Source organism: Equus asinus, chromosome 9, assembly GCF_041296235.1.
Source record: "Equus asinus isolate D_3611 breed Donkey chromosome 9, EquAss-T2T_v2, whole genome shotgun sequence".
Lineage (NCBI taxonomy): Eukaryota > Metazoa > Chordata > Mammalia > Perissodactyla > Equidae > Equus > Equus asinus.
Genome location: NC_091798.1, coordinates 95,734,921 through 95,757,467, shown reverse-complemented (window position 1 = coordinate 95,757,467; position 22,547 = coordinate 95,734,921). Strand labels below are relative to the sequence as shown.

The 22,547-nt window shown below is 40.3% G+C and overlaps 1 protein-coding gene across 2 annotated transcripts in view; it reads left to right on the top strand.

The window, feature by feature from the left end:
- RAD17 (RAD17 checkpoint clamp loader component) overlaps nucleotides 1–22,530 on the top strand; it is a 31,276-nt gene extending 8,746 nt beyond the window's left edge. For both annotated transcript variants that reach the window (XM_014851930.3, XM_044778076.2), the window contains exons 6-17: nucleotides 624–760; nucleotides 1,261–1,313; nucleotides 1,395–1,520; nucleotides 1,615–1,684; nucleotides 6,993–7,101; nucleotides 8,804–8,989; nucleotides 10,813–10,898; nucleotides 11,016–11,162; nucleotides 12,715–12,864; nucleotides 14,109–14,229; nucleotides 19,803–19,860; nucleotides 21,750–22,530. In XM_014851930.3, coding sequence (XP_014707416.2) covers nucleotides 624–760; nucleotides 1,261–1,313; nucleotides 1,395–1,520; nucleotides 1,615–1,684; nucleotides 6,993–7,101; nucleotides 8,804–8,989; nucleotides 10,813–10,898; nucleotides 11,016–11,162; nucleotides 12,715–12,864; nucleotides 14,109–14,229; nucleotides 19,803–19,860; nucleotides 21,750–22,014 — 1,508 coding nt within the window. In that variant the 3' untranslated portion in view covers nucleotides 22,015–22,530. The remainder of the gene's footprint in view (nucleotides 1–623; nucleotides 761–1,260; nucleotides 1,314–1,394; nucleotides 1,521–1,614; nucleotides 1,685–6,992; nucleotides 7,102–8,803; nucleotides 8,990–10,812; nucleotides 10,899–11,015; nucleotides 11,163–12,714; nucleotides 12,865–14,108; nucleotides 14,230–19,802; nucleotides 19,861–21,749) is intronic.
- The last annotated feature ends 17 nt before the right edge of the window (nucleotides 22,531–22,547 follow it).

Genomic DNA, 22,547 nt, shown 5'->3' with positions numbered 1-22,547 from the left:
GAATATTCCTCGAAATCTCTTTTCTGAGACCTTCTTTAATATGCTCTGCATACTGTGTCTTTAGTATGCACACCCTTATGCTGCTAGTGTCCTGTGCTCCTGAAATTCCTACTCCTTTCTAGACAGTGACGTTACTGTGGACAATCTAGCAAGTCTTGTAAATAGTCTTCTATGTAAAACATGGCTTCAAAGAACTTCCCTTATTCCCAGGCTCACTAATCAATCATTCTGTTTTTGTCATTAAACATTTGTTACTGAAAATAATTCATTTATAGTCACACACTCATTTGGAGAGACTTCATTGTGTAGGCAAAGTCATAAGTATTTTTACCAGTTGGGTGAATGTTACACGGGCAGCTGTGTTCTGAAGTCAGTGACTCCATGTTATAGCCATTGCTATAGAAAAATTACTGTTGTCCATGACTCTTGTCTGTTGAAATTAATATCCTATTTTAAATTTGAGCACTTTTGCTTATTCAGGAAACAGTCTACAGTATTGTAAGTTCCTTCACGTATATGTAAATGTATTCATTAATATATATGTGTATATTACATACTTACGTGTAATAGTGATGTGTATAGAATTCATTGAAAATAAAGGTGTTAAATATGTTTCCTTTCAGAATCAAGCTTCCATGTATTTCCCTATCAGTCTCAGATAGCAGTTTTTAAAGAGTTTCTACTAAGAGCAACAAAATATAACAAACTACAAATGCTTGGAGATGATCTGAGAACTGATAAGAAGATAATTCTGGTTGAAGTAAGGACAGCTTTTGAAATCCTGCTATAACTATTCAGTAAACAATTGCAAGATATATCTCATGGGATAATGGCATTAATTCTCGGTGGTATTAATAGTGGTAAATATTAACGTAAATATAAAGTATAACGTAAAGGCTTTGTGATGGTAGAAACCTGTCTTTTTCAGTAAACTTGAATGGAGTAGCTACAGGTTAATGAACTTGAAAGGTTTAATGACTTGTGTATCAAAGCAAAAGAAATATTTGGAAAATGATGTCTTAGTGAAAATACGAGAACTGGTAGTGACCCTAAGAAATTTGCTCTGAAAATCGGGTTTCCCATTGATGGGTATTGCTGTTTAGGATATCAGCTATTTCATGTTTCCCCTAATATCTGTAAGAGTTCTAGTTATAATACATGGAGTAGATAACATTTTTTCCTGTCTCAGTAAATATAAATCTAAAAATAAATTTACATGGGAATAAAACTGAACTCATATCCATCATGTGTTTTCGATAGGATTTACCTAACCAGTTTTATCGAGATTCTCGTACTTTACATGAAGTTCTAAGGTGAGTTTCAGTGAAGTTTTGTAAAACTCCAAATTAAATGTCAAGTGGCTTAAATTTCAGCATTGCTGTATTTTATTTCAGGAAGTATGTGCAGATGGGTCGATGTCCTCTAGTATTTATAGTCTCTGACAGTCTCAGTGGAGACGGCAATCAAAGGCTGCTATTTCCCAAAGAGATTCAGGAAGAGTGTGCTATATCAAGCATTAGGTGAGAGTGAAGTTTCTGCTTATGATGTTCACATACACGTTGCATTTTTAAATTAATCCTTTAACCACTATCTTTCCTTATAAAACTTTGACAGTTTCAACCCTGTGGCACCAACAATTATGATGAAATTTCTTAATCGAATAGTGACAAGAGAAACTAATAAGGTAAGTCTCTTAAGCACTGATTAATTTGAATCTTATATTGTAATTACAAAAAGCCAAACTTAAGTGATATTATGTAAACTTGAGTTGGAGACATTTTTATTTTAGTTTTTAGAATTAAAAAATGTTATTACACTCACAGGCATGCCATTTTAGAAAATGTAGGAAATAGTGATTTTAAAAATCCTTAACCTTTTTCCACTATTAAACTTATGAGGTAAATTTCCCTCTGCTTGGCTTAGAATTTTAAATTGTGTCTATTATCAAGAAACTGTTTCCTAGCTTCTAGATACGTTAGCCGTCAACAGTCCAACTCCACTTTAGTCCTTCGTCACTTTTTTTAAATTTGATATTGTGGTAAAAAACGTGAAATTTACCATCTTAACATTTTTTTCTCGCTTTGTTGAGATACAATTGACATATCACATCATGTCAGTTTAAAGTGTACAGCTTGTTGAGTTGATACACTTATATGTTGGAGAATGATCACCACCGTAGCAACACCTGACACCTCCATCATGTCGCATAATTACCGTTTATGTTTTTGTAGTGAGAACACTTAAGGTCTTCTCTTAGCAACTTTCAAATATGTAATACAGTATTGTTAACTATACTGTCAACCATTTTTAAGTATACTGTTCAGTAGCGTTAAGTATATTAACGTTGTGAAATAGCTGTTGTCACTTTTAATGCATCGTTTTTTCTATCTTTCTTATCAAGATGATGTTAAAATAAATTGATGAGGGGCAAGCCCTGTGGCCAAGTTCACGCACTCTGCTTTGGTGGCCCAGGGTTCACAGGTTCGGATCCTGGGCACTGACCTACACACTGCTCATCAACCCATGCTGTGGCAGCCTCCCACATAGCACATCAAGGCTGACCTACAACTAGGATGTACAACTGTGTGCTGGGGCTGTGGGGAGAGAAAGGGGGGGAAAAGGAAGATTGGCAACAGATGTTAGCTCAGGGCCAATTTTGGTCACCAAAAAATATTAAAAAAAATAATTAGTGAATGAAATTTTCCTCCTGGCAGCATGGTTCTAGGGGGCCCTGCTGCTGCAAATCAACTAGATGTTACGTGACACAATTCTTTGTTGCACTGCTGGCATCGTAGGAACTGAGAAATCTCCAAGGAAAAAGTTGTCTTGAGGATTAAACAAAACAGAATGTGTGTAGAGCACTTAGCTGAATAAATAACAGCTATTAATAGTGAAAAGTTAGAAACAGAGTCCAATGATGGAGCAGTTACCATGGTGAACTATTATGTCATTAATTAGTGTTTTGTGAACATTTAGTATCACGGGAAAATACTCACAAGTTACTGTCAAGTTAAAAGTAACAAGATGTGAAATTGCATGATGATGCTAACAGTAGAAGTGGTGTCTTTAGCCATTGATGTGTGTCAGGCACTATGCAAAGTGTTTTTATATACCTGATCTTATTAACCCTCACCACAGCCATACAAAATTAGTACCTTATCCCCGTTTTACAGGTAAGGGAACTGAGCTTTGGGAGGAAGTAACTTACATGCTATCCCACAATACTATTATCAGATCATCCCGCTGTATTAAGTATCAGATGGGTTTGAAGTTTTGTTCTGACTCCAGTTCACTATGCTAAAACAAAACAATTGTCAGTAACAGGAGAAAGCACAGATGTACATGAACCTAAATGTACTAGAAGAAAGTACATAAAAATGCTAAGTGTAGTGAACTCTGGATGGTAGGATTACTTGTGATTTTTTTATTGTCTTTTTGAAAAACATCTATATTCTCTACTATGAGCATGATAACTACAAATTACAGTTTTAAATATTTAGTCAGTAAACATTAAGATATAATAAAAATGATCAACATTAAACTACTTTATCACATTAGATCAAAACTTCTTTTAAGACTAAGTCATTATAGAGGGCCAGCCCTGTGGCCAAGTGGTTAAGTTCACGTGCTCTGCTTTGGCGCCATGGTTTTGCCAGTTCGGATCCTGGGTGCGGACCTAGCATCAAGCCACGCTGAGGCCACGTCCCACATGGCAGAGCCAGAAGGGCCTACAACTAGAATATACAGCTCTACTGGGGGGCTTTGGGGAGAAGAAGGAAAAAAAGGAGAAGATTGGCAAGAGATATTAGTTCAGGTGCCAATCTTTAAAAAAATAAAAGACCGAGTCTTTACATTACAAGTGGTATTTACTTTAGCTAGTTGTATTCTACTAGTAGAAGGTCCCGTCACTTCTTCGTTGTATGGTGTGCTGTACTTTAAACAGCTGACTGCAAGAGCATGAGGGCTCGTGTGCTGTGGGTGTTGCCGTTGATATGTTACGTCACAGGGGCAGCAGCAAGCACTCTGCCAGGCCCTCAAGCTTTTATAAAATCGGATGTTGTGACACTGGGGTCCCCAAGGATGCTAATGATGGTATAGCAAGATCTAAAGAAGAGTTCAACCTCTGGTGTTCTGTAGCTTAGTGAATTCTGCTCGTTCTGTTAAGAAAGAGTGTTGACATCTTAAGTGAACCAGTTATAATAAGAAAGAGTGTTGAATATCTTAAGTGGCTTTTTTTTTTAGGGTTTGGCACCTGAGCTAACATCTCTTGCCAATCATCTTTTTTTTTTCCCTTCTTCTCCCCAAAGCCCCAAGTACATAATTGTATATTCTAGTTGTAGGTCCTTCAGGCTGTGATGAGCGGTGCCATGTCCACACCCAGGATCTGAACTGGTGAAACCCTGGGCCACCAAAGCAGAGAGCACGAACTTAACCACTGAGCCATGGGGCCAGCCCCTTAAGTGGCTTTTTAAGTTTAAATAGATGTTTCTCTGTTTTTATAAGAAAAAGATTTTTGGTCTTATCTAATATCATTAAGTGTATAAAATGTGGAAGAGGGGCTGGCCTGGTGGCGCAGCGGTTAAGTGCGCACGTTCCGCTTCTGCGGCCCAGGGTTTGCCAGTTTGGATCCCGGGTGCAGACATGGCACTGCTTGGCAAGTCATGCTGTGGCAGGCGTCCCACATATAAAGTGGAAGAAGATGGGCATGGACGTTAGCTCAGGGCCAGTCTTCCTCAGCAAAAAGAGGAGGATTGGCAGTGGACGTTAGCTCAGGGCTAATCTTCCTCAAAAACGTGGAAGAAACTGCTGACACACATTTCAGCCGTCTTTGCATGTTCATAGTACTGAACATCATCATGTTTCCTTCAGCCAGCAAGGATTGTGATTCCAAATTACATTTCCGTTTTGGCAAGTAATCCCTATCTAGGATTTTTCAAAAACAAATACTCCTCTCAAAACAATTTTTAAATAACATGTATTCACAGTAAGAATGAGGTTAATCTGGAAGAGAAGTTCCCAGGGACAAGCAAGAAACTTTGTGAAAGGAAATGAAGAGAGACTTGTTCTCTGGGTATTGGGACACAATATAAACTATAGAAATTATAGCCATGTGTGTTCAGCCGTGATAGACCAATGGAAGAATAAAATGAGAAGACAGCACAGAAATAGAGCAGTATGTGCCAGTGGGGATTTTCTGTAAAATGGAAGTGGCGTTTTCCATCACTGGGGAAAGAGGAGACTGGTGGAGGCAGTGAGCGGTGTTGGACAGTTGGATAGCCCCATGGAGAACATAAGGCTGCTTCTTTACTTCCTGTGGTACACAAAGTACCTGCTAGGTGGGCTGAAGGTTTCGGTGCAAATTCAAAATTAGAAGAGTATTAGGAAAAAATGCTTACTCTGGGTTGGAGGGAAGTCTTACTGAGCAAGAGACAAAAGCCTGAAAGCCATAGATTTACTTCAAAAAAAGAAAATCAGGAAATGACAAGATGTGGTTAGCGAAGTAAAAAGACAGGAATGAGAATGGAAGAAAATATTTGCAATTTATGTAACAGAGTGTTACCACCTGAATGTGTAAACAAAAGGAGGCTAAAAACAGAAGCCAGCACACAAGAGATACCAGTGCAAGTAAGTAGGAGAGGTGTTCAGCCTGCGGGCCATCAGACAAAGTCACTTTTAAACCAGGGACCATTTTTCATGTATTGGATTGCAAAAAATTTTAAAGATTGATCAACAGGATTGCCAAAGATATGGAAAAATGGGCATTCTCACATACCATTGGTAAGAAAAAGAAAATGGGTAGTTGTTAGAGACACTGGAGGGCACTCTGCTTCTACAGAAGTGTCCACGTGTGGGCAGAGATACATATGTAGGGTTGTAATGGTGGAAAACTGCAAACAGTGGAAATGTCCCTTTACTGGGGGAATATTAGTTAAATTATGGTATGCCCGTAACATTTTTTAAAATGAAATAGATTTAAAGGTACTAACATAGAAGGATCACAAAGAATGATGTCAAGTAAAAACATCATCATAGAATACATATAATATGATCCCACTTGTGTTTAAAAAGTAACTGTGTGTCTACATATACTCAGAGATATGTATGCACAGAAAGTGGTCTGGAAGGGTACTCACTAGAATGTTAACAGTTGTGACAGTTTAGGATTTGGGGAGGCTAACAGAAGACAGTAACCTTTCATAGACTTCTGAAACAGTGTTGGTTAATGAAGTTAAAATAAAAATGTATATTGAAGGATTGTAGCACAGTCCTATTTTTCTGTTTTATTCAGTTTTGACCAGATCTGAAATGGGATGATCTATGAATAGTTGGATGAATTCAACTTGAGTCATGTTGTCAGTAAACCATTTGGTTTGTGAGTGGGGAGAGGAGATAGATAAATTTTTCCTGCCTTATTCTTGGACTACGAAGTGTGTGATGCGTGGCCTGTCATATCCACATATATATGCAAGTGTATGTATGTGCATCTGTATTGTTAAACTTGCAGACATAGCTTTTAAAATGTATACACACTTTATATAAAATATCTGTATGAAACTCAGGCTTTAAGTATGAGTTGATGCAATTGTGGCTTTTTTATACTCAACAGACTGTATGAATATGTTGAAAACCCCAGTGTAGGGATTTTCATGTAAATTTCAAAGATTTGTCACATTTTTGTGTATACTTGATTTTATTGCATTATTTTGGTTTTTGGCTCTGTATGTATATATATGTTTGTATATGTAATTAGAGATAGAGAGCCTCAAAATGTAACGCAGTCCAAGTAAAACAATATTTTATACTCTTGAAATTTTGCCTTAGACTATAAGTCCCTGCCTCTTGTACCTTCATAAGGAGACTGGTTTTTTGGAAGGTTTTTAGCTTCAAATTTGAAAGATTCTAATGTACTTCCACGTAGTTTAGAAAATAGGGGGATTTTGGGGGTTTTTTGTTTGAGAAAGTAGTTTTTAATTTTCATTTTGTCATTTCAGAATGGAGGAAATGTCATCGTCCCTGATAAAGCTTTCCTCGAGGTGCTCTGTCAGGGGTGCTCTGGCGACATCAGAAGCGCAATCAACAGCCTCCAGTTTTCTTCAAAAGGTAACGGGGAGGTACATTCTGTAACATTGTGTAGGTAATGACTTTCTCTTAAGTGTTCATGAAATGAAATCAAACTAAACATATTTTAACCTGTAATTGATATGTACCTCTTTCCACTTAACTGTTTCTTTAGAGACATTGTCATAAAATTCTGTATGTACGTTTGCAACACACTCCTCTGAAGACGTCATCATACATATCCGTGTGTCTGAGACAAAACCCGACTCGTTTCTGTGGTCACTGCTTTCCCTTTCAGAGTTAATTTGGGACGAGTCTTCTTGGGTGGAAATCCTGGCTGTGCCACTTCCCAGTGCCTTGGCCTCCTGTGCCTGTTTTCTCACTGTGTGTTTATGTGAGAGCCTGTTTCATGAGTGTGAACAGGAAGGGAGGTGACACCTGACACGTATTAAGGGCTCCATGAATGGCCCGCTGTTGATGCGTTTACTAATACTGTGCTAAGTAGGTTCACTTTTGAGCTTATTTCATGCTGACTTGCATATGGTATGTTTAATCAGGTAACTTCTCCTTATTACTGTATAAAAAGGGTGCATAGCCATGCTGGATTAAAGGGGTGGCCCCACTAATGGTAGTGACTGTGGTTGACTGCACACAGTCCTCGTCAGAAAACCTTTAACAGGTGACCTGCTTGATGCTTAACATTGAGGAATTGGCCTTAAAAAATTAAAAGCCATCTTTGGAGCTCTCAAAATCCACCTGAAATCCTGGTTTCTACCCACAAGTCTAACCTGTTCATTTAGTTTACATCTTCGTTTGTCAAAATAGCTGTGGAGAAGTAGGCAGCCTAACACAGCTGAAACCAGAATTCTGCCAATTCCTGTAGAAACATGAATGTAAAGGGTGCTTAGGGTCACTGCTAGAATTATGGACCAGGAGGGCTGAAGTGGGCCACTTTGGATCCTAACTACGATTTATAACATTATTGCTCTGAGCTCAGAAATTTTAAAGAGAAGAAAATAATTTTTGAGTGGGTCAGGAACTGTATTAGCTACTTATATGTTTTTCCATTTAATTCTCAGACTAGCCTAATGAGGTAGACAGTACTAGGATCCCAACCCAGATCCGGTGTTCTTTCTGCTATTCCAGGCTGCTTTCCTTAAGTGATGCATTCTGAGTGTTAAACATAGGTTTACGAGTGAAATTTGGACACAGGTATTTCATAAAATGGAGCCCGCCCGCGTCAGTGGAGAGGTGACGTAGAGTAGCTGTGAGGCACGGCTCGCAGAACCAGACTGTCAGTTGCAAATCGCTTGCCCGTGATGGCCGGGAGCCAGATCCTTCACCTCTGTGGCTTATTCCTTTACTCTGTATGGTAACAGTTCTCCCTAAGAGAGTCGTCGAGAGGATTAAGCTAGTTAGTTCGTACCATGCACCAGGAACGGTACCTTGCACGTAACAGCAGGAGAAATCAAGGTGATAACGACTATCTGAGAGTGCGTCATTTGTGTGTGTGAAATTTGAAGTCTGTGTCAAGAGATACTTTCAGATGACATTTTATTCCATTTTAATAGTTTAGTAACCCAAAGAGGATTCCAATTCAGTTCACATATTTTATAATTAATTGTTTATTAGAGAAACATTTTAATTAGAATAATTAGTATAACTATATCTGAAATGTTCTCAGTTTTAATTTTCATATTTTAACTTTATTTTAAATATTGTCACTTGGGTGTCTGTTATTTAGGCGAGAACAGTTTATGGCAAAGGAAAAAAGGAATGTTTTCATTAAAATCAGATGCTGCGCTGTCAAAATCAAAACAAAGAAAAAGACCTGATCAAGTTTCTGAAAGTCAAGAGGCCCAAGCTGTTGGTGGCAAAGATGTCTCTCTCTTTCTCTTCAGAGCTTTGGGGAAAATACTGTATTGCAAAAGTAAGAAAACCTTACACATTTTTTTTTAATCTATTAAATATCAGTCTTATAAGTGAAATAAAATACCACATTTTCAAAACTGTGATGTATTTGGTTCTGTTCCCAGAAAGAGCTGGGGCTAGGTCAGGCACTGCCGAGCAAGGCCTGAGACATGGCGGGAAGTGTTGTTAAGTGAGTGTTTCCGACAGCGAGTGGGGTTCAGTGTAAAACTGGCTGTGGGCCTTCACCACGTCTGCAAATCTTACCACTTAGTTTGTGAAGGGAAGGCACTGGTCCATCTGGACTTAGTGGCGAGTGTCGGTAGCCCAGAGCCCTCCCAGCCTGAGCTCCGGCCCCAGGCTCCGGGCGGGTTGCCGAGTGGGTGCCCGTTTCTTTGGATCCTCTGTCGCTTCTCTTCTCTTCACCAGCTGCTCTCTCCCCTGCTCATGTTCCACTCACCCCTTCTGTCCTACGGCCTGCTTTCCCTCAGCCCCTCCACCCCCATCACCGTCTCTAAGCTCCCACATTGTCTCTCCTTTCCATAGAATCCTGAACTCCTGTTCAGGCTTATGATCCTGCAGGAAGAAACTTAGGATTGCTTTTTTTTTCCTCATCTGACGTGCTTTTTATATAGATAAAACAATTTACACAAAACTTTGAAGGAAGACCATTGCTGTAGTTTAGAATAGCTTTGTGTGTTATAACAAAAAAAGTCCTGTGTGGGGCCAGCCCAGTGGCATAGCTGTTAAGTTCACACACTCTTCTTCAGCTGCCCAGGGTTCGCCAGTTCGGATCCTGCGTGCAGACATGGCTCCAATTGGCAAGCCATGCTGTGGCATGCGTCCCACATATAAAGTAGAGGAACATGGGCACGGATGTTAGCTCAGGGCCAGTCTTCCTCAGCAAAAAGAGGAGGATTGGCAGCAGATGTTAGCTCAGGGCTAATCTTCCTCAAAAAGAAAAAATATCCTATGTGTACAGTATCCTCAATTTTCTCTCCGTTTTTCAGATCTCTTGTAAAGTAGCTGTGTCAGCGAGTTACAGTGTAAACAGACATTCACTGAATCTTCATGCCTGTTACCATCTGAGACTCATTTCTGGTTGCCAAAAATCCAGTTGTTTCAAACCCCAGTTTTTGTCTTCCTGTAAGACTCTGGGGCTGCCTCTCATGCCTGTTCTCCACCTTTTCTCTCCTTCCTCTTCTTGTCTCTATATTTCTGCTTCATTCTCTCCTCACTCCAGCGTCCTTCCTGTTTTAGGCTCATGTCTCTCAGTTCCTTCTTTCCATGGTCGAAAATTGGGATTTCTAAGTGGGAACCTTCACACAGCCTGAGGCAATGAGGCAGCGCCACTTTGGTGGGACTGAAGCCCCTCCTGTCCGTGGCTGCTCTCCCCTCAGACCTCGGTGACCATTCCCACCGATTCTTCCCTCCTCAACACTCCTTTATCACCTCTTGCCTTAGGGAATGGGGTTCCTGTTCTCTGGTGCAGAGAGCAGCGTCTTCCCACACAGCAAATAAAGCAGTAAAAACCTGTACTGAGATGAGAATCCAAAGAAGCAAGCAGCGCAGAGCTGGCAAGTCAAAATGCAGAGTGCTTGGGAACGAAATGGTTTAATTCTAGAAGAGCCGTGATCCAGGCGTCAGGATTCTCCCCGTCGTTCTCGCTGAGAGTGATAGTAGCCAGCTCGCCTCAGCTCCCAGTTGTTGTGGGTTTTGTTTTTAACACCTTGCTTAGTGTTTTTGGCATTATGCGCCTAAAGCATTGAAAACCCTTCAAATGAGAGGTGCTCTATGGTTATAAATATGGTGTTATTTGTAATAATTACAGAACTGTTTTCACAGGGGCATCTTTAACAGGGTTAGACTCACCTCGCCTGCCTCGGCATTTGTCGGAGCATGAACGGGATGCGTTGCTTGTCCAGCCTGAGGTAAAGTCTCTGATGGCGCTCAGCCTCCTTACGAGATGTGTACCGTTGGCTTTTGTGGGCATGTGCGTTGACCACTGAGTTTTTAACAAAACGGCACACGTGTGCTTCTCTTTGTAGGAAGTCGTAGAAATGTCACACATGCCAGGAGAGTTATTTAATTTATATCTTCACCAGAACTACGTGGATTTCTTCGTGGAGATGGATGACCTTGTGAGAGCCAGTGAATTTCTGAGTTTTGCAGATACCCTCAGTGGCAACTGGAATGTAAGATCATTTGACTTAAATGTTTTCGTTTGTGAATATTTCCTCAGAATTGAGAAAGCAAGTTTACTTTTATTCCTAATTATTTGACATTATCGTATGTAACGTCTTTTTAACTAGGATAAAACTAATTCATCCAACCCAGTGTTTGTAATGAAGCTTCAGCGGTTAATCTGATTTTCCTGGTGATAATATAGCACTCATTTTTTCTGAAGTTATTTTTGATTGTAAAATTAATATATATTCAGAAATTTTGACAATCATTGAAAAGTAGATAGAAGGGAAAGAATGTGCTTCTTTCTAGACTTTGCTAGTTTTTCAATTTTTTTTAACAGACTTGAAACTATTCACTATAAAATTTGTATTTTTTCTTAACATGTTAACACAGCCCTGACCAGCGTGGTAGCCACTAGCCATATGTGGCTATTTAAATTAAATTAAAATTCAGTTCCTTGGTCACACTAGCCTCATTTGCAGCATTTAATGGCTACGTGTGGCTAGTAGCTACTGTGTTAAACAGCCCAGAATCAGAACATTTCTATCACAGAAAGTTCTCTTGGACAGCACTGTTGTGATATGTTAATATTTCTCTGTATTGAAATACTGAGATAGCATTAATAATTAAAATTAGGAAAGCTACAATAAAAAACATTTATGTTTTATATATATTATGTTTTACATAGTTTCTGCATTATATTGAGGTTCTTCATTCAGCAGTTGCATTTGCTTAGTTTTTTATATTGCTCCTTTTTAGGTTGAAGTTTTCCAACCTATAAACAAGTTGGAAGAATAGTACAATGAATACCTGTGTGCCTCTAACTTCTGTTCACCAGTTTTGCACATTTTGCCACATTGCTTAATCTTTGTGTCTTTGCTCATTTGTCTCCGCTGAATAATTGGAAATTATGGCAAACATCGTGACACTTAATACTGAAGCCTGCACAGGGACGTTGCTCCATTACAGCCACACAGCATTAGCACGGATGCGGAAGTTGACATGAGTTCAGTAACAGACTGTCCTTATTCTCATTTCCCCCGTTGCCTCAAAAATATTTAAAGTTGTTTCCCCCACCCCCATCCAGGATCCAGTCAGAATTCACATACAGCATTTGATTATGTCTCAGTTGAATTTGCTTTTAATGATTTTGTAGCCTTTTTTTTTTTTTCGGTGAGGAAGATTAGCCCTGAACTAACATTCATTACCAATCTTCCTCTTTTTTTGCTGGAGGAGATTAGCCCTGAGCTAACATCTGTGCCAGTCTTCCTCTATTTTGTGTGTGGGATACTGTCACAGCATGGCTGATGAGTGGAGTAGGTCCAGGCCCAGGATCCGAACCCACGAACCCAAGCCATCAAAGCAGAGCACGTGGAACTTTAACCATTACTCCACATGGCCAGCCCTGTGTTGCATATTAGTTTTAGGGCTGTGGTGATGTTGAGAAAAGTAAACAATACAGTGACTTAATATGACTAGTCTTTTTTTTTGGTGTCAGCAGTACCGATACTACTATTTTATAAATCTCTTACTTATTTCACATCTTGTGTCCTCTTTTAGACACGCTCTCTACTCAGGGAATATAGCACGTCTATAGCCACGAGAGGCGTGATGCATTCCAACAGAGCCCGAGGCTTTGCTCATTGCCAAGGAGGAGCATCAACTTTTCGACCTTTGCACAAACCCCAGTGGTTTCTAATAAATAAAAAGGTAAAAAAAAAAAAAGAATTGGATACTTTCAGTAGGTGAACTTTATGGTGTGTGGACTATATCTCAATAAAGCTGTTATTTAAAAAATTAAAAAAGAAATAAAAATGATGTTTCATTCTTAAAAATAATTGCTAAGTCTTAAAATTTTTGTAGAATTATGATAAAACATAAAAAGGACAGTCTTCTTAAATGTGTAATCATTTCTTTAAAGAAAAAAACGTGAAATTTGAAAGCACATACCTATTTTATTTATTGACTATAATTGGAATCAAAGTATAGTTATAATTGTACTTTAGTTTGGTTGAAACTGAATCCTGACTTTGCCCCTAACCATCTGGACAAGTTATTTCACTTCATGTGCACTTAGTTTCCACAGCTGTGCCTTTGTAGAGCCTGGAATTAGAGGCCAAAAACAAGTGTCACAAGTTGAATACAACACTCACACAAATTTTTTTAAATGAATTGCCAATCTTTAAAAATCGGTACAATGCTTAAAACTCAGATGTGAATTTCTGGCTTCAGAGTTTCTGGAATCTCCCGAAAAAATGGAAAGTGAGGCAGCCGGGAGTGGTAGGTAGCACTGGGCCCTACGGCTCCACGCAGGATTGTGTCACCTGCCTGGCTCCTGTGGCACCTCAGTTTGTGACCCCTGAACCAGGTCGTCTCTAATATGTCGTCCAGTTGTAAAAACCTGGCTAACTAGGAGCCTAATCCATTACCTGAGAGAGTTTCCCAACAGATTTCTTGGAGAATTTCCTGACTTTTAAGCAGTTGGTGTCCCTCGTTGCACGTACGCTAAATTTGCGTTACAGTTGTGTGTGAACTCTTCTAAGACCGTGAGCTCCTCTAGGCAGACGCGCCTCCCTCCTTGTCAGCCTCGCCGTGTGCCTGGCCTGTGTCACCTGAAGAACAGTGACTCTTTCTGTGAGAAACAGTATCCTCACATAATTTGTGAAGTGTATATGCTCATGAACAGAATTCCTTTGATTTTTAAGGTTTTTTTCCCCCACCTTAAGTCTCTCTTAAAAAATTCTTGTTGTTGTATGTCAAATGTGAAATAGTTATGTAGGTAAAATTTTTGTTAGATAATGCTAGGACAGTTATAAAGGACTAATTAGATAAACTCTTAAAAGTATATTTGTAGTGTATAAACCCACACACTTTTGTGATATAGTAAACTTAGTTTGTCTAGGAATACACAATTTTATGTTTCATTTCATCCTTTTTTCTTTTGTTCTGTATAGTATCGGGAAAATTGCCTGACAGCAAAAGCACTTTTTTCTGACTTCTGCTTACCAGCTTTGTGCCTCCAAACTCAGCTGTTGCCATACCTTGCTTTGTTAACCATTCCAATGAGAAATCAAGGTAATAACATGGGTTTTTATTTTCCCCAAGGAGTAGTGTTTTATAACATCATCTTTTTGTGGGTCAACTTATTGCTATTACTAATGAGACTAAGTTTTTTTCCCTTTATTTTTTTGATCCAGAATTAATATATGCTTTTTGATTAAAAAAGAAAGAAAGAGGGGCCGGCCCCGTGGCTGAGTGGTTAAGTTCACACGCTCCACTTTGGTGCCCCAGGGTTTCACCAGTTCGAATCCTGGGCGCGGACATGGCACCGCTCATCAGGCCATGCTGATGTGGCGTCCCACATGCCACAACCAGAAAAGACCTACAGCTAGGATATACAACTATGTACTGGGGGGCTTTGGGGAGAAGAAGAAGGAAAAAAGGAATCCTTTGAGAAGATATTTAAAAAAAAAAAGGACAAATCAAATAATACAGAAGTATATAAAGTAAAAATTGAAAGTCCCCTGTAACCAAAGGTAATTCCTTTTGACAGATTGGTGTGAATTCTTCCAGATGTTTTCTGTGCTTATCCAAATATTAGATGTAAGCTTTAATTTGCTTACGTCTCATACCATGGATAGTGCTCCATATTTTATAAATCTGTGCTGATGCAGCTCTGGAACCTGGGAGGTCCCAAGTCAAGGGGCCAGTGTCTAGTGAGGACCCGCTTCTCATTTGCAGATTGCTGTCTCCCCGTTGTAGTCTCACATGGTGGGGAGCAGAGCAGGACAGAGCCCTCTGTGAGATCCCTTTTGTCAGGGCACTAATCCCATTCATGAGGGCTCCATCTCCTGGTGCCATCACATGGGGGTTAGGATTTCAACATATATAACAGCAGCAATGCTAAAGTATATCAAGTCTAACTCATATTTTCAAAATTTGTAATAATTTTATTTAACCTTATTGGTAGATATTTTTGTTGATTTCAATATTACAAGCAATGTCCATTAATAGTATGTTTATATTGTCTTTCTAAGTTTTGAAATTATAAATAATGCTAAAAACATGAGTATACCTTGGGCAGTGCACACTTGTGCCATTTATGTCTACTGAGATTTGCCTTGTTATGAACTTTACCAATTTTTCCCTTTTTTAGTGTGTATTTTAAGGACCACATTTCATTAACAGTCCTAGGTCACATGGCTGTGATGCTGATCTTCCAAGTAGAACAGAGAATTTGTGTAATATTAAAAAAATTGATAATCTACCACGTAACTCATCAAACTGCTCAGAAATTTTAAAGATAGGGTTGCCTTATGACTGAGCGGAAGAGAGGATTATCGAGAAATGCCTACTTTCATAACGCTGAGTCACGTCTTGCGGCTTTTAAGAGTATTGGTACCTAAAGATTTAAGTATTGTGTGTTCACAGGCAGAAGTGGGATGGCTTTCGAACAATGGATATGATTAGTCTGTGGGTCAGATTCCAGAGATTTCCCTATCTTTTACCTGTTATTCTTAGGATTATCCTAGTTTTTTTAACTTGGTTTTGAAACAATTTCAAACTTAGAGAAAAGTTTCAAGAATGGTACAAAAGAATTCTTATCTGTCCTTCGCCAGGATTCCTCAGTGTTCAATTTGTACCATTTCTCTCTCTCTTTTTCTTTATACACACAAGGACATACGTGTATTTTTTCTGAATCATGTTTGACTAAGTTTCAGGCACGATGCCCATTCTTCTTAAACACTTCAGCGTGCACTCTGAAAACAAGGACGCTCTCTACATAGCCACAGCGTGCACATCAAAATCGGGAAATGAACCATCTGATGTATAGACTCCATTCAAATGTTGCCAGTTGTCCTAGTAATGTCCTCTGTGAAATAACAACAAAAGCTCGTTGTCCGTCTTGTCTAGAATCCACTGCAGGACCACAGGCTGTACTTATTTAGGTGCTGTGTCTCCTTACTCTCCTTTGATCTGGAGCAGCACCTTAGTCTGCCTTTGTCCGGGACACTTCTGAAGCATCCAGGACAGTTACAATGTAGACTGTCCCTCAGTTTGGGTGTTTCTGATGATTCCTCACGGGTGGATTCAGGATATGGATTTTGGTGGCAATACCACAGAAGTGGTGCTGTGTTCTCAGTGCATCATAGCGAGAGAGTCTGATGTCTGTTTATACCATTACTGGTGACGTTAACTTTTATTATTTGGTAAGATGATATCTCTCAGGTTTCCCAGTGTAAAGTTATTATTTTGTGGGGAGATACTGAGACTATGTAAATTTCACCCAGTATTTATAGCATCTGTTGATGATTGTTTCCTGACTGTGATGGTTGGTAAATGGTGATTTTCTGATGGCGTTATTCCTGCTGGACTTGTGTTGTGAATTGTGCTGTAAAGGTGCTGCTGTGTCTTCTCCCGCTTTGTCTTTTTGTGTTAGGATGGACTCTGCATTGTTATTCTTTCCATCGTAGCTCCTCACTATCATTATGTATTTTGGTCTCACATTGTCTAGATTTGGCCAGTGCAAGCTGCTTTAAGGTAGCTCTCTGCCTTTCGATGTGTTCCCGTTACTCGGAGTACTTTCTTTCTGATACAAGATGTTCCAGGATCGTTTTTCACTTTCACTGCCCCAGGACTGGAATCAGGAATTTCAAGGAGCTTCTGGTTCCTTTTAGTGGAAATGATGTTTAGAAACCAGGATCTGGGCACTAGGTGTGCTCATTGCTACTGGAGTGTCATTGTTTCTAGGCTCTTTCAGTGGGACAAAGCTGGGAAAGGGTGTGTGTGTGTAGACTGCAAGTTCACACCAGTCCCTTCCATCCCAGTCTAACACCGGAGAGCTTGTTCTAACTTCCTCTTCCAGTGCCTGGGCCTCCCTTCTGGGGCAATGAAAAACCTGGCTCCCATTTTGCTAAGTCTGTCCACTTGTTTGCTCAGTTCCTCTGTGTATAAGCTGTCTCCTGACAACACCGGCTGTTCCCTCAGAGCCAGCCCTACTGCTACCAGCTCATGTTGGCGAGCTGGCCACATTCCCGGTCCCCACTCCCAGCTGTGGGACCAGGAATCAGTTTGATTAGCAAGAGTCTCCTTGGACCAGGAGCATCAGCATTGCCTGGAAGCTTGAGAGAATGCAGGATCTGAAAATGTGCACTTTTAACGTGATCCTCCAGGTGGTTCCTGTGGGTGTGAGATGTTTGAGGGGTGTGAGAAGTACTGGTTTAGCTTCCTTACACTGGAGTCTGGAGAACTGTTTATCCACCAGTTAAAAATTCAGATTCTAGGATCACAGCTCTCAGTTTTCATATCAAAAAGCTGTTTTATAAAAATCCTGGTTGTATTGTGTAGAGGATTCTTAAAGAGGTGAGTATCACCAAACCCCAAGAGTGTTGGATTTGCCTACTTTAGAAGGTTTATAAAATTTAGTCAAAAGTAGGATATTTTGGCTTTTCCTTTTTATTATCAACTTTATCCTGTTTCATTTTATTTACTATGTCATTTCAGACGTTATTTTTGTATTTTTTCTGCTTTCTCCCAGTCCTCTTTTCTAGTCCTCCATTAGAGCTTGTGGAATGCTTGAAGGAATCCCACATTCCTCTGATGACTTTGTTCACTTTTTTTCATTCTCTTTTCTTCGATTGCATGAGCTCCGTCGTTCCGTGTTCAAGTTGGCTGACCCTCTCTCCTGCCAGCTTACATCCACTCTCAAGCCCCTCTGATGAAGTTTGCATTCTGGTTATTGTACTTCTTGGCTTCACAGTGTCCGTTGGGTTCTTTTTGGAATTTCTCTCTCTGTTGATCTTCTCCATCTGATGAGACACTGTCACTGTAGCTCCTTTACTTATTTGAGCATGCTTTCCCTTTGTTCCTCGAACGTAATTTAATGGCTGCTTTTTAATGGCTGCTTTGCGTCTTCGTCTGCTAAATTCCCTGTCTGGGCCCTTGGGCAGCTTCTGCTCCTGCCCTTCTCCTGTGAGTGTGTCGCACTTTCTTGTTCGTTTGCATAGTCTCATGATGTTTTGTTGAAAACTGGACGTTTTAGGTACTATATTGTAGCAGCTCTGGCTACTGATTCCCCGTAGCACCCCCACCCCAGGCTTGTATTCATTGTTGTTTGCGTGTTTGCTTGTCTAGTGACTTGGCTCAGCTGTTTGAATGAAGGCTCCTCCCCTGCAGTGTGAAGCCCTTGTCGGGGTGGCTGCCCTGGGGTGACTGGTTTCAGCACAGTTCTCTGCCTCTCTTTCCTTTATTTCTCTGTTAAACTGCCTGCCTCGTTTGTTCTCACACCAGCCTGCTGTGCTGCTCTCATTACTGTCTGATTGCTCCATTGTTTTCAGCCATGCCATGGGGCATAAATTATTCCATGTTCTGGTTCCATTAAGTTTGGCCAGGTGTAGACTTCCAGGCGGTCTCCTGTTCTGACCACTGGAGGGCTCTTCTTAGCTGACTTTCTCTGGTTCTTTGTGATGAACTAGCTGGCTTCTGTTAGTCTGTTGCTTTTTAAGAGGAGCCGTTGATTTCAAGAGGGCCCTTAGACTTGAGCCCCCACACTGTGGGTAGACTCAAATAGACTCAATTCCTGTGGGCAGAGGTCAGCTCTCTTTTCCTGGAGAATGCCTCTTCCTCCTGGACGGAAGCCCTGAGCCCCTGTTCCAGGTCCACTAGAGGTGGCCTCTGCCCATCTTGGCTCGGCCTCTCCCAGCGTGGTCCCTGCGCCCTGCGAATGAGATGGGGAAGGGCCATCGTGGGTGGAGAAGGAGGCAGTGTTCTCAGCCTGCTGTGCACTGGGGTGGGGCCTCCATCCTGTGGGTGGGTCTGGCTGGGCACACTTAGCAGGAGGGAGCCCTGGGTTCTTGGCTGCACCCACCTGGAAGGAAGTCTCCCTAAAGCTGAGGAAGGGATGGAGCCGGTCGTGGCCTACGTGTGGCAGGCTCTTGCTGTTAGATTTTCTTGAACACGTGTTTCCTCGCAACATGAAATTTACCATCTTAAACCATGTTTCAGGATTCAGTTCAGTAGTGTCAAGCATGTTCACCTTGTAGTGCAGCCAGGCTCCAGAACTTTGTCAACTTGCAAGATTGAAGCCACACACGTGTTTATCAGGGTTTATCCATGTTATAACATTGCAGAATTTCCTTTTTAAGGCTGAATAGTATTCCATTATATTTCTATATACACACCACATTTTGTTTATCTCTTCCTCTGTCAGTAGACTGTTAAGTTGCTTCCATGTCTTAGCTGTTGTGAATAAAGCTACTATGAACATGGGTGTACAAAATATTTCTTTAGACCATACTTTCAGTTCTTTTGGGTGTATACCCAGAAGTAGAATTGCTAAATCATATAGTAGTTCTATTTTTAATTTTTTGAGGAGCTGCCTTACCATTTTCCACAGCAGCTACACCATTTTATGCTCCCATCAGCAATGTACAAGGGTTCCAGTTTCTCCACGTCCTCGCCAAACCTTGTTCTTTTCTGTTTTTTTTGATAATACCCATCCTAAGGAGTATGAAATGGTATCTCTTGGTTTTGATTTGCATTGTCCTAATGATTAGCGATTTTGAGTATGTTTCCTGTTCCCATTGGCCCTTTGTATATCTTCTTTGGAGAAATGTCTATTTAAAGGTTTTTTTAAATCTCTGTTTCAGCTCAGATTTCTTTTATCCAAGATATTGGAAGGCTTCCTCTGAAGCGACACTTTGGAAGGTAAGCTGATCATTTTAATTTTCAAAGAGCTGTTACTGTAATATCCACTGAATATATCTGTTTGTTCAGTATACAATCAATCAGTGTTATCTGAAAATTACAATCCAAGAAATACATGTTGTACCAGTGATTGAAGACCATGATTGCATTGTAGACCCATCATTATATTACATATGACAGTGCATTTTCACCTGCTCACAGGGGACTATCAGATGTGATTGCGTTGTAGGCCCATCATTTTATTAAAAACATATCACAGCGCATTTCCACCCGCTCACAGTGGAGTATCAGATATGATTGCATTGTAGACCCCTCATTTTATTGCATATCAGAGCGTATTTTCACCCATTCACCATGGAGTATCAGGTATGTGCATTGTAGACCCATCATTTTTTTACTATTCACAGTGTATTTCCACCCACTCACAGTGTAACATCAGACTAAATAGAATCCTGCAATCAGAGAGGTGGAGGAATCTCTGAAATCCTCTAGTTCACCAAATCTTGCATATCCGGAAACCCCTTTTTAGCTTTCCTGCCAAGGTTTGAAGCCTGTGATGATCAGGAACTACCTCAAAAGCACTCTTTTTATTTCCGTATCATAGAAAATTCAGATTAGGAAAAATAGAGGTAACTGTATCTGCACTGTTCATTTCATTGCACAATTGCTTCTGGGCTAATATCCGTGATTAACACATATATTTCATTTCCACTTAGCTTATTTGTATGGTCAAACTATGTGCTCAGGCATTTTAGAAAGCTTTGAAAAGGGCTCTTTAACCCTTTGTGACCGCTATTGTTGGTTCATCTACTTGATCTGACTTGCGAGGCAGGATGTGTCAGTGCTGCTTATTACAATGACTAGAACTGTTATCTTTCATTTATGACGGTCATATTTAACATCATCTTTGGTTCATATTGATAATGTTAAATACTGATATTTAATATTAATATTTAATAATAGCTGCATGGTTTCCTGTAATTCAACCTGCATCATATTTTTATACATTTAGCTTGTTTCCAACTTCTATTATCCCAGCCTTCCTTGTAGCTAAATCTGCGTGCACATCAAATACTATTTATGTAGGGTGTTTTCCTAGAAATGAAATTGCTGAATCAGTGTATACACCTTTCTAAGGCCTTTGCTCTATGTTGCTAGTTGCTTCCAAGACTATTTTGCTGGTTTCATGTCCATTTACAGTGTATCAGCTTGTTCTTTTCTCCTAACTGTTGCCACCACTGGGTTTTATTATTTTAAAAGATGCTAACTTGTTTAAAAGATGACAATAATAAGTCATTATCTTAATTTCCATTTTTAAAATTACAAATTAGATTGAACAGTTTATTTAGTTATTTGTGTTTTTTCTGTAAGTTGTCCATATTTGATGCCCATTTTCCTTTTTTTTTTTTAAATATTGGCACCTGAGCTAACAACTGCTGCCAATCTTTTTTTTCTTTGCTTTTTCTCCCCAAATACCCCCAGTACCTAGTGTATACTTTCATTGTGAGTCCTTCTAGTTGTGTCATGTGGGATGCCGCCTCAGCGTGGTCTGATGAGTGGTGCCATGTCCATGCCGAGGGTCCAAACCAGCAAAACCCTGGGCCGCCGAGGCAGAGCGCAGGAACTTAACCTCTCAGCCATGGGGCTGGCCCCTGTCAGACTAAAGACATTAATCAACTCCTTTGTATTGTGAGTTATAATGATTTATTCAGTTTGTCATTTACTTGTACTTTTGTTTATATTGTTAAGTGAACTAAAGGGCCTCGCTAAAGGTGAGCTCAGTGAAGGTAAATGAAAGACTAGAGGTGGCGTCGTAATCCTCACTCTCACCGTGTGATTTAGAGGCATCCCCTTGGGTTATTATTGACGCCTGCCTTATGAATCTGCAGATTGAAAATGGAAGCCCTGACGGACAGGGAGCCTGCAATGATAGGTGCCGACAGTGGAGATGAAGGCCAGCTCAGTGGAGGGCAGCCTGCAGAGGAAGCACTGGGTGAGACCACTCAAACCCCTGAACCCGAAACCTGGTCTCTTCCTTTGAGTCAGAGCAGTGGGAGTGAACTGCCCGCCAGCCAGCCTCAGCCCTTTTCAGCCCAGGGAGACATGGAAGATGACGAGCTGGTCATAGAAGACTATGAGAGTGACGGGATGTAGAAACCAGCCCGCCGGGCACGCTGCCACTGGATGGGGCCGGATGAGTGTCCCTCCTTGGTGCTTGAACAGAGGTGAAACACTTCTCAGGTGAATCACGGCTCGTCAGTTCTTCACTCTTGTTTTCCAGCACAAGGAGCTGCCCCTCTCATCCTGCAGTGAATAGAAGATCAAGCTTTCAAATAAGATCTCCATTTTGTTCTCTAGTATTTATTTAGTCTTGTGAGTGGTGTTGGGAGAGGAAGTCAGTGTGTATGAAGTGTGTTTGAACATTATGCCAAATATCAGAAAATGTGAAGGAATAATTGAGAATACAAAAACGTTATGGGGTTGTAAATATGCATTATGAAGCAGTTTAGCATGCAGTTCTAAGTGTAAATAAACTTGGTGCCTAATTCACAGTTTCTCTATGGTCTCTACCTTCTCAGATACTGTTTTCCTATGTTGTACAGTGAAATATTTTAGATATTTTTGGAAAGTATTTACGTAATTTATATCAAAATTAAAGTGTTGAATCTCTTTTTGTTTCTCCCATC